The sequence below is a fragment of the Periophthalmus magnuspinnatus genome, chromosome 15 (assembly GCF_009829125.3).
Source record: "Periophthalmus magnuspinnatus isolate fPerMag1 chromosome 15, fPerMag1.2.pri, whole genome shotgun sequence".
Lineage (NCBI taxonomy): Eukaryota > Metazoa > Chordata > Actinopteri > Gobiiformes > Gobiidae > Periophthalmus > Periophthalmus magnuspinnatus.
The window spans coordinates 3,787,121-3,801,146 of NC_047140.1; the positions used below are offsets into that span (position 1 = coordinate 3,787,121).

Consider the following 14,026-nt stretch of genomic DNA (forward strand, 5'->3'; position numbering starts at 1 on the left):
GGTGGAATAGGTTATATTCACGTGACATCGTAGAATCCCTATAGTTTATCATTGAGCTGGAGGACAGGTCAGAATACTATGAATACTATTAAGGATGTGGCTGTTTAAAGGCACTGTACCTGATTTTAACCATCTCCAAAACATCAAAAACACAACTAGTTCATTTTTGACGGTTTGTACTGATCCAAAGTTATTCCTCACTTACTGCATGCATTCCAAGCATCCTCATTATTCACCGTGATGCTCCTAATTAGACGCACACAGTGGACTTCAAGAGCTGCTTATCTCATATATCTGCACTTTGCAAGGTTTTGCGCAAGGTACTCCACTTTACCTGTCAGACTGCAGATTTTTTAACCTGGATTGTGGTTAATATCTCTGTAATTGCTAGGCCTATTCACATGAAACAGAACATGGCAACATTCAGTGTCTTTTCAGTCAGTATAAATTAACAAAAGTGAAATATTTCTTTTCAGAATAGTTCCAGATGGTGGTGGTATGATGAAACTCCAAGTATGTGATTGTTGTCAGTTGAAAGCCACTGTACTAATGTGGCAAGTTTGTGTAGAAAATTACTTATTATAATAATGATTGGGCTCAACATTTGTGGATCAGTCCATAATATCAGACCACTACAAGAGGAAAAACCATCATGTTGGGACAATGCAGAGAAGGAAATGTGACCTCCAGACTGTAACTGTAATTTTCTCACACCTGGAGTATAGTTCAGAAGTTGGACTGCTAATTTAAACAGATTTGGGACCTTCCTACTTGGATCAGTATGACGACAGCCAAAATCAACTGACCAGACACGTCACCACAACATCACATGACACTTCTGACTGAGGAAGGCAGCAAAGTGCAGCCCAGGTATGATCATAAGAAACTATTACAGTTTGTGCTTCATACGTTTTGATAATTCTTAAAGTGAATATAAGCCTCTGCGCAACTTTTGAAAATATAACATCATCATATTCTGGAAGGTTAATACCACCTACATGTGAGTGAATGCATAAAGAGGAGCAGAAGTAACAATTCCTAAAATAAGGGTATTTCTTATTGACTGGCACCACCCTGCTGGATGGGGGATGCCTTTTAAAGATTAATGTGTTTGGTTTGACAGATAGGAGAGAGAACAGAAAAAAAGCTTGTGCGTCTGTCCTCAGGTGCTATCTCAGACCGCCGCTGACTTCTGAACAGTTAAAAAATGGTTTGGAACTTTGTCTCTGATACTTTGGAAAAACACAGGCAAAAAGAAAACAAAGGTTGGAACAGCGAGGTAGATCTCTTTGAGTCCATATGCCACAAAGACAGCCACGGCTTTCAACTTTGGAGGCTTTATTTTTTTATTCGTGCCTGATCTAGCAATATATATTAACAAAAGCAGGGTACAATATATAAGCCAATGCAAAATTTAAATGGTAAGTAGGCTAAATAAAACTACTAAATGTACCACAATTTCTATTCTGTTCATGTTGAAACTTTGGTTTTAATTCAGATTAAAATTTTTAGAATATTTTATATTGATCCAAAGCAAAACTTGATCAAATATTTTGGATTGATTCATTAATTTAACCTAAAATAGTTATGGTGAGGTAATATTCTGCGTATACAGTTGTCCCTCACTGTGTCAGTCAGTCTCCTCCGTGCCGTGTCTCCTGTACAGTACAGAATGTGTGTGTGAATTTTTTTTCTCAAACAAATGCTTGGGCCTGAAAACAGGTCTTGATCTTTGGTTTCATTCTATGATACTGTATTTTTTTTTATTTTATTTTATTTTTTTATCTATGAAGGTTTGAACTTTGAGAGTGTTTAAACAAGAGAGAAATGTGAGAAAATGTTAATGCCTGTGTGAGAAAAGTGTATAAAGTGTGTGGTGAGGGGTTTTACACCATTAAAACATATATAATAATTGTAAAAAATAAAGCTGAATACTTTGCGGATTTTGTCTATTTTAGAACATAACCCCCACGATGAACGGGGGACGACTGTATTGTGTATTTAAAATTTAGTTTTAGTGTATGATTTATGCTTCTTATTATTACACCTTTTAATGCTGTAAATATATGCAATTCCTTGATTAAGCAGCCAAACATTTCTGCATTAGTTACAATAATTTTATGCCTGATCTGATTTTACAAAACGCCTTTATCGCTGGAATCCTTGCGCCCTCATACATATTCATTAGCTTAGTTTACAAATCATGAAAGACCAGGCCAACATGTCTGACGAGGCACATGAATTGTCTGGTCTACCAAACAGATTCATTATGTTTGTTTACTGATCATAAAAGACCAGAGTCAACATGTCTGACTAAAACCACAGCACAGGACCGCTAAAGTGATGTCTGCCTCACCACACCTGCACAGAGACCGTGACGTATAGTATCTTATGATCAATGGGATTTTCAGTGGTGTGGTTTGAGAATAAAGCAAAGGCTCGAGGGGTACAGCAGGGCACGGGGACATCAAATTAAAGTAAATGACTGCCGACTGCGCATGTGGTAATAGAACAGAGGCACTCACTTGAAGAGCTCCTGTCTCTGGATGGCTCTGTTCGTCAGCGGGTCAATGGCGTACACCATCAGGTCTGATTTACTGTAGTCTTCCAGCTCATAGCCGTCACCGTGGCGACGGGGACCGATGGCCTCCACAATCACTTTGGCACCGGGGATTTGGTCTTGGATGTGACGCTCCAGAATTCTGCCAGGAGAAAAAAAAGAAAGTAAAGGTTTTAATAGATTGTGAACTATTTTTGAATAACCTTTTTATTGTTTGAATATATAGAGCAGGGGCCACTTAAACTTGTATCCAACTATAGAAAACGTACAACATGTTTCGTCTGGCAGCTGTGGGAATGAACCATGAAAAAAAACAAAAGCAAAAGCAAAAGTAGTTATAATAGAAATGACTGAATCGCTCTTTCCAAAAAATGTCATGCTGTTTTCATGGAAAGAATAAAAAACAAATATATATATTTTGACCATGAGGGCACTTTAAGAACAGGGCACAAAGCAAAGAGGCTATTACTTGAGAGGTACTTTGGCTCTTTCTGTGCACGCTCTGACACTACTGATAAGTGCCTCCATCTGAGTGTACAACATATTTCTACAAAAAAAAACAAAAAAAACCCACACTTTTTCAGTTCTGATTTCTATATTTCACCATTTAACAACCCAACAAAGTTCCACAATGCACACTTTTTCTCGATTTCCCCTAATTAACACTGCTCATTATTAACTTGTCTCCAAAAGTCTCCACACTTATCCCTTAATGCCAGATGTCAGCTAGGATGTTAAACCACTAAAGTATTTCCGGCACCTCCAGATCCACAGTAATATGAGAGGCTCGTCTTAAGCACCCTCTCTGGCTGTGATGGTCCCACTGTGCCCCCCTCTCTTCTCCAAAAAACGGCTCTTGGCAAAAAACACTGCCTTCTGATAATCCCTGTTCAGGCACCACAAAATCCACACCTCAAATTACAGCCAATAAAAGAAAAGCCACGCTGACTCCCGCTGCCAAGATGGATAAACCGTGTGCGCTCAGGTAAAATGCTTTAGCAGACTGCTTAGAAGTTGTTATGATGTTATGCAGAATCAACTTTTACAAGCGTTTTACTATGTTAGGTTGTTTCAAGAAGTAGAATTTCGGTTCATGTTTTATTGTGATAAGGAGTATGTAGTAACAAGTTAATCTTCTACCTTCTCTGGGCTTTTTACAATTAAAACCCAGTAAAACCCCACAGCGTGACATTTTAACCAATAAATAGTCTAAAATAAAGCATTAACGTATTTAATTATGACTGCTGAAATGTTTTGCAGTGGGGCTTTAAAGCTACCATCTGTAATTAGATTGGCTGACCCGCCCCTGTTGCATTCTCACAGTTCACCACTAGATGCTGTCGATGTTAGTTCTGTCGAGTAGCGTGCCAGCTTTGGTCTGAGAGAAGAAACAAGGGTCAAGTGAGGAACAAAGGTCAAGTGGAACAGGTTTCAACTCAAGTATTTGGGAAAAAAAATCTAATAAACTTACAGATGGTAGCTTTAATGCAATTTGAAAATGCATTATTAGAAGTTTACGTAGATATTTTAAAGTCCATATAAGAATAAATACGCTAACATAGCTTTGCAAAATTGGCTTTGCTGCTTTGTCTTTTAAAAAACTCGGTTCACGTCCCACTATTACCACCAGATGGCGATAGAGACTAATCCAAATAACCCAAGAATACAACGAGACAGTCAATAGCAGCACTTGTTCAAACCCACAACCTCTCCACTGGTGGGTGAGATGACTGACTGCTGCACATCACATTTGCTTGTTTGTTACATACTTTATGAGCTCTTCTTTCTTCTCCTCCACCAGCGTAGGGGGCACTGTAGACACCACCACCTGCATGTCCAACGCATTCACAACAGAAACCTGCAAAAGAGACAAAAGATAAGACAAAACTGAAACATAACTCGACGCCAGTATTAAGATTAAGATGTGTTGCTTTCCTGTTGTGACTATATCTGACAGAGCGCTCGAAAATACTTTAATTGGCCACTTGTTTTTGCGTCAGGGAGCAATCCTATCCAATTCATATGCAGTTGTTAAGTGTATATCGGCAACAGCAAGAGAGCGGAGGAGCCAAATCCCCCGTGCGAATACTGTGAAATTAGGTTTTCCCCTTGAAAATTAACGGGCCCCACGCTTAACCATTCGCTGCTCCCTCACACGTGGCAGCCAATGTCCCGAGCTCTCCTTCTGTCTTGTTAAGGCCTTGTTAGCCGGGTGTATTTCAATAAGACACAAATGTAATATAAAGCTGAAGCACAGAGAGTTAGATGGAGGGGAATTTTATGCAAGGCAGGATTCAAAGGCAAAAAGGTAGGGACGAGAATTGGGTTTTGATAAACAAAAATATTTGGAAGAGAAAATTGACTGGAATCAGGATTTAGGATTTGGAAATAGGATTAAAGATTGAATTGGAAATGAAAACACACAAAAATATCATAGCTCCTGTAAAATATGTTGCAAATGGGCCATGTGGGAGCTATAAAACCCAGCCTGTAAGTGTAAAACCTGTAACTTTAAGCCTGTTTTTAAACTTTTTCTTTCCCAAAAATGCAAATATGATCCAATGGTATGGCACCTACAGGATTGTGTCAGGACTATAACAACATTTGATCCTTGCGCTACTGTACTAAGAACACTTATCTGTTGTGATCTGATCTGCATCATCAGAGGTATAATACTCCCTACAGTGAAAGCATAACTAGACTTGGACAATATAATCACAGTGCGTTGAGGGTTCATGTCTCTGGGTGTCGTAACGATGGTAAATAAACTTCTCTTGCGTTAGACATCCTGTGTACTGCCTCTCTTTACACTTGTGATACTTCAGTTATTTAGAAACAAATGAATGTTATTACAATATATTTAAATATTGATTTTAAATTGCAGTGATGTATACATTTCTTGCAATATTAAAATAAAAATGAGCAAACTTTAAACTAAACTCAAACTTCCTGAAGCAGTTTGATGCATTGCTATGTGGGATGTGTATTCAAGCTGTTTTAAACCTGTGCACGAGAAACAATCCTTAGGGCTGTACGATTAATCAATCAAATCACAATCGTAATTTGAAGCAAAGCGCAAAGACTGCAGTTATTTAAGTAACATCATTTCCTCTACAAACAAAAATATCATCTTTTATTACATAAGAAATGCTGCTAACCCTGTAGTTTGGATGTCTACAAAGATGTTCTGAAATGGGATTCTTGGATTAGTTTGAAGTTCCGTTTTCCATATTCTCTCACATCTGAATGCTCCTAGACATCTTTCAAACTTTAAACGTGAACTCTGAACAGGTCTAAACACAAACCGCAAATCAAATCGTAATTGCAATGCTTGTCAGAAAAATCGCAATTAGATCATTTTCCAAAATCGTGCAGCCCTAAAAAATCATGGCTGTGAATATTAGTTAGAGCCTCATTTTACAGTTTGAAAATCAGGTTGCCAAGCTTTAATCCACTCTTCATGTCTCCAAGATCGGAATAATGAATGTACAGTAGGGTATTTATCAGATAATTATTCACCTTATTACAGTCATTAAGAAAATAAGCTAACCTTAGAGACAAATCCACAAAGCAGACATTAGATTAGTGCTCCGTGTCTTTCAAAGCGACGGGTCTGCTTTAGTAATCGTATTCACAGGCTTTTGTGGCTCTCTCTCTCATTTATAAGCAGAATGACTTAGAAAGAGAAGACGACTGGTGTCCTCTTCTTTTACTGTTTCTGCTTTCAATGAGGGGGATGTAACTCTATTCAAGAGGTAATCACAGGCCACATAGCAGATGTAAGGATAAGGATCACAGAACTGATTACAGTGATGAAGAAAAATTGAATATAAAAAGCATTTTATCAACTATAGCTTTTGATAAAATAAACACTAGAGCGGACATCCCCATTGAAACCAACAGTGACATCTAGACTCAGAAAAAATGTTAGTATTAGTTATTTTTTCTCTCCAATAGCAGCCTACTTGTCTGCAGGGATATATTTTTATGCCATACTGAGGAAGCAAAACAACATCTCCATGGAGACGAGATGGTTTCAGACCCAGCTCCACAAAATGTTAATTACATCTTTAATACAACAATGATACTACATGATATAGGATTACATACTTTACCATAGCAGGCATTATCAGTAATCTACACCTTCATTGTTTGTACCCACCACCACCTCTGCGCTGTTGCTGAGGCCCTTCCCATAGTCGTCCGTAGCGATGACTTCAAACTTGAAATAGGAGCGCCTCATATTGCGGAACATCATGGCCGATTTGATGATTCCGGTGTAGGTCTCGATGACAAAGCTGTCCTGTCCCTCAGCGGTGGGAGGGATGATGAGGCGGTACGCATTGGCACTGTAGTTCCCCGTGTCTACGTCTGTGGCCTGCAATCAGACAAATGCACATAATATTTAAACATGTAAATGAGCGGAACGATGCAAAACCACCATCTGAGAAAATATTTGGCCTTCTAGCTCCACCAGAACTAATCCAGGTCTGTAGACTTCTGCGGCTCTGTGGAGTTAAAACAGGTGTTAAGTCTGGATTTAGCTCAAAAAAGGACAAAAGCTAATAATATTGACTGAGGACTGGATCCAACGAACACTAGACTTGCAGAGGACCTCTTGTGTACCACCATTGACGCATGTACCAAAGTTTGAGAAACACAGCTCTAAAACAATCATAGACAGTGGGTCTTGTCTAAGGACACAACAGTAGAATACATTAGTGGCAGCCATGCTAAACTTGACAAGACTAATGCACCCATAGCATAGGATAAAAGTCACATACTGGACGGGAGGTAACTACTGACTTTCTTATTTTATAGCTTGAAAACCAGGTACCTCAGTTTTAATCCAGTTTTCAAGTCTAAAATTGGAATAATGAATGTACAGTACAGTATATACATATATTTCTCTCCTGTTTTTTAAGTCATTTTACACTGCTTTTTTTTACTTTGATGACGTTCACTGGAGTTGTTGACATTGAAATAGTGATATGTTAATTAAAATGTGGATTCTTTAAGTTGGGCTTCTTATTATTTTGAATAAATAATAATTACTACTAGGTCAAAGAAGAGATTAAACGCACTCTGATACGCCTAGTTGTTCTTTTATTTCTTATTTCCCCTTTCGACTTGCCCTGATGAAGACGCTTATCTACCCACTTCTCTGAAGAGCACCTGATTGTTGTCTCACTTAGCAGTGATCCAGTGAGTGCTCCAATTATACAGTCTCAAATAAAAAGCACTGTATTTTCTGGAGTATAAGTCGCACCAGTCAAAAAATGCATAATAATGAAGAAGAAAAACAACACGTATTTCACATATAAATCACATCTGAGCATAAGTCACATCCCCGGCCAAACTATGAAAAAAGTGTGACGTATAGTCCAGAAAATATGGTATTATTTTGTACATTCTTGCACATAGTAGAGACAGTTTGGACAATGGTCATGTGGATGGGAGCTGAAACGTCTGGATCACAAAAACAATGTCCAGTGACCACCATTGAAATCGTCTCTATTTGTCTCATTCCTACACAAACTTTGATATTACAAATGTATTTCTGAATTTTAAACTGACTACCATGGGCGTTTTGACATAACTACCTACTATAGTAAAGACATTATACAAGCAACTTGATTTATCTTGAAAACTGTCTTAAAAGTTGACAGAAATTTCAAAGTTTCAGTCCAGCAATTTTGTGACCTATCAAGCGAAAACAGGAACACCAAATTTCGAACTTCCCTTACTAAAATTACATTCCTGCAGCTATGACTGGAATCCACCTTTTACGCCATCAACGGCTCCATTCCCGCGTGAGGACAAGTGACACATACAAGAGCCAGCTGCAATCAGCCAAGGTGGAAAAGCGCAGTGGTTTTGAGTCGTTCATGATTTGGTACAAACTGATTTCTAACGTGTTGTGTAGAGCTTCAATAGCGGGATTCATTTATCACAGTTATTCGGACGCCTTCCCATATCAGTTCTTTCATTAAACTAATTCATCATCGCGGTCTGTGGGGTTTTGTCTCACAGAGGCTGGTGTGGCTTGGCTGTCAATGTGCCCCGTGTTTAATAATGCCCGTCAAAGATACAGGCCATGTGCTGTATTAGTTAATATGGGAGAAAAGAACTGGCAGTGCATTGTGTGTTTTCATGATAATATTTTAATTCTGGCTGATTAAATACTGTCTGTTGTATGTTAACTTGGTGACATCCAGAGGAGACGGCATGTAGCCAATTTAGAAGGCCTGTCCGTGCAAATGTTATTTTTGTAACCGTGATATTTCTCTTAACACCACAGCATTATACTCACACTTTATTCTGAGCTTTAAGCCAAAACTCAACCTTGTGATGTCATGAAGTGGTGTTTTTCAAGTTAACAGCTCCTTTTACCTTTTGTTCAGTAAAAAATGGGAATTCCAGGGCTGAAATTATCTAAGTCAGAGGTGTCAAACTCATTTTCACCGAGGGCCACATCAGCAAAATGGCCGCCATCAAGGGCCAGATGTGACTGTGCGGCAGGATAAATGTCACTAAATGTAAACAAATGTCATGTAAAATAAATGTAAATATCCAGAAATAAATGCCTTTTGGGATTCCACAAGATTTCAGAATTTCCAAACGTAATCTGTATTCTGTCCTCCATAAACAGCAGCGTATGGCATCTTAGGCTAAAAGGAACTTTATCTGATTTTTACTGTCTTTAAAACATTAAAAAAACAGTTCATTTTAATTGTTAATGATCCAAACTTATTCCTCACTTTCCTAACACATTCCTCTTATCCTAATTATTCACCGCAATGAGTTATAAGCACCTTTGTGAGTGGAGTTTTGCCGTCACGTTAACGGTAACAACAACTAGCATGCTAACAGTTTACCAGCGTTACTTCCTGGTTTGGAGATGATTAAAAATACTATATAACAATAGTTGAATACACTCACTTTGACCCTAAGAGCTGCTTTTAGAATATATCTGTGCTGAAACATAGTCTCATACACAACATTTGAATTTTCTGAAACCGTTACATGGATTTTACAAAACGCATGGGAAAAATATGTGTAAAAATCAATTCATGAGCCAACTAAAGCAGGAAGCTCTCGACCTTTTGAAATCAGAATATGCATTTATTCAGATTTTATGGTTAAGGAAATTGTTAGACTTGTACAAAAGTATATCAAATTTCAACAAGATGCCAAATTAGATGGAGAACTTTTCTGTTCATTTCTTTCTAAAATTGTTTTTTTTAAATTTTTTTTAAATTTACCAATTACCTACTGAAAATAAGTGTGTGAGGGGTTATTTGTATTTGTTCATTAGTTAGAAAACAATCAGCACAAAGTAATAGTGGTTTCAACAACTCTCCATTTGCATTTTTCTTCTGGCGAACTTTTAATGATTGGCTTTAAATTTGCATCTTGTGTAATAGAATGATTCATTTGCTCGAGTAGAATATTGGATTTGTATTTCAACTTTTTCACTGCAATTAAAAGAAAAAATGAATACACTTGAATATGTTTGTTGTGAAAGCATCATTTTAATTTTTTTTTAAATTACTACTACTAATTTCTACTATTCAAGCCATTTGGGAACTATTAAAACTACTGATTTCTACTACTCCTACTACTACTACTATCATTACTACTGCTATTACTACTACTGCTTACTACTCTGATCAGATAATCCCCTTGATTTCCTTTACATTATAAAACATGCCTGTAATGATAAAACCATACAGCCCTCCTCCATCGACCTTTGCGACTGCATTCGGACTGTCCACGTCGCTAACACAAAACCATCCATTTTGTGAGTGTCTGTCTGCCTCTGCTGACACTGATGAATAGAACCAATCGGATTTTTCTTCAGCTATTTGCCCAGGACAGAGAGGCGCCCGATAAGGTCTGAATAAAAAGCGTGCATAGTATATCACACACACGCACAGATTTCCATCGGCTAAAACACCAAATAATGCAACCCACGGACGGGCTAATGGTGTGCTGACGTTTTAAAAGCAGTGAAAGATCTCCCAAGACACACTACATATACCAATATATATGTCTACATCAGTGAGTCGACATACGAGAGGGAGGATGAAAATAGAAGGGGTTTGGTGTGTTAAATACTTGATGGATACAAGAAGAGACAAACCATTTGGCTGATATGTCATTAGTGATAAAACTCATGAGAATAATATAACTTCTTTCAATTCTTTCAAGCGGTTTAATAGAAATTGCAACTTGTCATATAGATTTTTTGATACCAGTACTTCAGTGATTCTATTAAACACTATATTTCAAGAACAATTAATATGCCACATTTTTTCAGTCCCTTATTTGCCTGACAAGTCCACAATGATAGTTATCTGTATTTTTTGTACAGAGAGCGCCACAAGCCAGATTCAGACAGAACAATCAGCCATGCAATCAGATTTGTTTATTTCAGTGATAGGAAATGAAGAAGCTCATTGGTCACCCATCATTTCGAACAAAATCATATTTTTTCCCTTCCTTTTTTAAGCACAGACGGATCATGCCTGTCCCTGATTGGCTAATCCACCTGTCAATCACTCCAATCCGCATTTGGAGAGATTCATCGGTGATCAGATTCACATCTTTCGAAATACTGAAGAAGTGTGTCTTCTCCCAAACAAGCTCTTTTAGGTACTATAGTTGTGTCCTGTAAATGGTACCTAGCCCTACAGTATAGATGACATGCGTATGTTTTAATAATATATATGTTTGTTAAAGGGCCCATATTATGCTGTTTTCTGATCTGTTATAATGTTGTTTTCTCATCAAAAAACAGACCTGGATTTGTGTTTTGTTTCATTCATATAAATTTAGCACAATAATCCTGCAGATTTAGGCTGAGTTCTTCTCTCAAACAGAAAACATTCAGTTCCCCCTTGTGATGTCATGTGGTAATACAGGAAGTGCTCCATTGGGGTTATAAACTCCATACACCTTCACTAGAATTATTCAGATAATTTCAGCCCTGGAATTTCCAAACAAAATGTAAAAGGAGCTGTTAACTTGATAACTACCACTTTATGGCATCACACAGTATAACAGAGCATTTTGAGCTTTGGAGATTTAGACCAGGGGTGTCCAAACTATAGCCCGGGGGCCAAATGCAGCCCTCAGACCAATTTTTATTGGCCCTCAGGCTTTCAAATGAACTGGTCCAATTGATCATAATCAGTACTTTTTATGGCAAATTTGAGTAATCCTACCAAAATAACCTAAACAACATCACATTGCATTGTCATACAGACCTAATATTATATTTCAGGCCTTATTTAAAGTATGAAGTCAAAACTATGTTAAATGCACCATCTGAATTATTGACTGTATTCTCCACTGGTCTGTGACCTTCTGTGGTGAATATTTTTCAAAATATGGCCCTCGGTGAAGAGTTTGGGCACCTCTGCTTTATGAGATCTCAAAATCTGAAAACAGCTAAACACTTTTACCTTTTACTCTTTAAATGCACTTTTAAACAGGTACTTTAATACTTTTACTTGAGTATTTTTTGTAATTTTACTTTTAATTCACTAATATCCTTCATAATAATGACCAGTTATACGGCAACATGTAAGTCAGGTTTGGACCGTAAAACAACAAAACACGAATAACAGATATTTAAAATAGTTTGAGTTTTATTTTGTCTTAATGCGGGGTTCAAAGGTCATGGAGCTGCCTTAGCGCTGGTAAAGCCCGGGCCGCCTCCTCTGCTCCTCCACTCATCTTTTCAGTTGAGCGGGTTGCTGTGTCCTTTGTGGCTTTTTTTAAGAGCACATTCGAGATTCTCCTCCATTTTTAGGAAGCACACCTCCTTCTTGGACGACTGCAGCTTTGAAAGTAGTGCCTTTATGGACATTTTGTCTTTAGTAGCATCTCCGCTAGCGTCGATGCTTGTTTTGTTGTCCATCATTGGCATTGTTTTGTCCTCCCTCTGCTCGTTGGCTCTGGTTTTGCCGTTCGTGCTCTGGACTGTCCCTTCATGGCTGCAGGCCTCTGGATCAGACCAGTCTTGTCGCTTCAGGGCAGTGATTGCAGTGTCTTGTTCTTTAAGTGTTCTGGTCATTGCTTCCATGTTTTTTTGGCAAAGGTCAGTTCTTGTGTGAACTGTATTTTGTCCCTCAGTACACTGTGAAAATGCTGTCTGATATGTTATGTAAACTGGTGACACTATCCAGCTCTTTGTCTTTCTTCTGGAGCTTGTCCTTGACGTTTTGCAACTCGAACTCCATTTTTGCAGTAATGTTTTTAGTGTTGCGAAGCTCCAGTTTCAGCTGCATGTTCTCATGTCCTGCGCTGATGTATACATTTCTCAGCTGTTCAGGTGCACTGATGTGGACAACCATCTCCTTCTCTTTCTCTTGGAGCAAAGCAGTGACTTTTTGCAACTCCAAGTCTGCCACGTTTGGTTTTGCTGTGACCTTTTTGATCTTGTGAAGCTCCTTTTTCACCCCATCAGCTCCTGCAGTGACTTGAGATGCAGGATTCTTCTCTGACGACGGGCCTCAGTCTCATGTTGCAGTTCTTCATCCTTCTATTGGAAGACAGATTTTGGATCTCCAAGTCTTTCTCTTGGTCAATCCTCTCCTGAACCTTGAGCCTGAGGTCCAGTGATTGGCTGATTTGGACCTGATTTGCAAGCTCAACCCTTGTTCGCTCCAACTCCTGGCGGAGTGCCCTGGCCAGAGCATGCTCATCCATGCGTACCTCGTCCAGGGATGCCTGGACTGGACCTCTTTCCTCTGGGTTTAAGGAGTCCTGGATGGTAGGAGACTCCAGTTGGGTCTCCTCTGGCTCTTCATCATTCCCTGTAGGTGTGGGACAGACCAGAGCCTCCAGGCTGAAGTCCTCATCGTAGAGGTGTGTGTCGTCCTCAGACACAAGGCTTCATGGTGAAAGTCCTGGAGCGATCATTTTCTGTGTGTGTATCCATAGGTGTCTGAGAAGTTACGAGCCAAATCTGTGAGTTACTTTAGAACAAAACATCTGATTCTGACTCATCTAATCTCCACGACAACCTCATGATCTACGTGCTCTAGATCTAGTGTTGGAGAGTGATGACATAACACACACATATATATAATGGCCCAACCCCTCTGTCAAATTTTAGAGCCCATTGTGGCCCGTGTGTCAAAAAGTTTGCCCACCCCTCTCAGATGGCAGCGACACATTGTGTTTATCCAAACACACTAGTTTTTAAGCTGAAGGGAAAACATAAGCAAAGCCAAGCGAGAGATAAGTGCTCCTGGCAGTATTTACCACAGAGCTTTACACCCAAATGTAGAGGAGCTCCAAACACCAGTTTAAAGAGGCTGTATCTGATATTGGCTGTTTTCAAACCGAAACAAAGAGAGCTAAGTTTAATCTGTTAGCAGCACTCCAAACTCATTTTTCACTTTGTTAATGCATTCCTAACAGTTGGATAAATTGCAGGGATTCGTTTAGAAA

General features: G+C 38.7%; 1 protein-coding gene across 1 annotated transcript in view; it reads right to left on the reverse strand.

Moving 5' to 3' along the window:
* pcdh15a (protocadherin-related 15a) overlaps positions 1-14,026 on the reverse strand; it is a 301,030-nt gene that overhangs the window by 30,620 nt on the left and 256,384 nt on the right. Inside the window, exons 27-29 of the mRNA XM_055227140.1 lie at positions 6,723-6,938; positions 4,330-4,418; positions 2,526-2,702 (exon numbers count right to left, since the gene is read on the reverse strand). Coding sequence (XP_055083115.1) covers positions 2,526-2,702; positions 4,330-4,418; positions 6,723-6,938 — 482 coding nt within the window. The remainder of the gene's footprint in view (positions 1-2,525; positions 2,703-4,329; positions 4,419-6,722; positions 6,939-14,026) is intronic.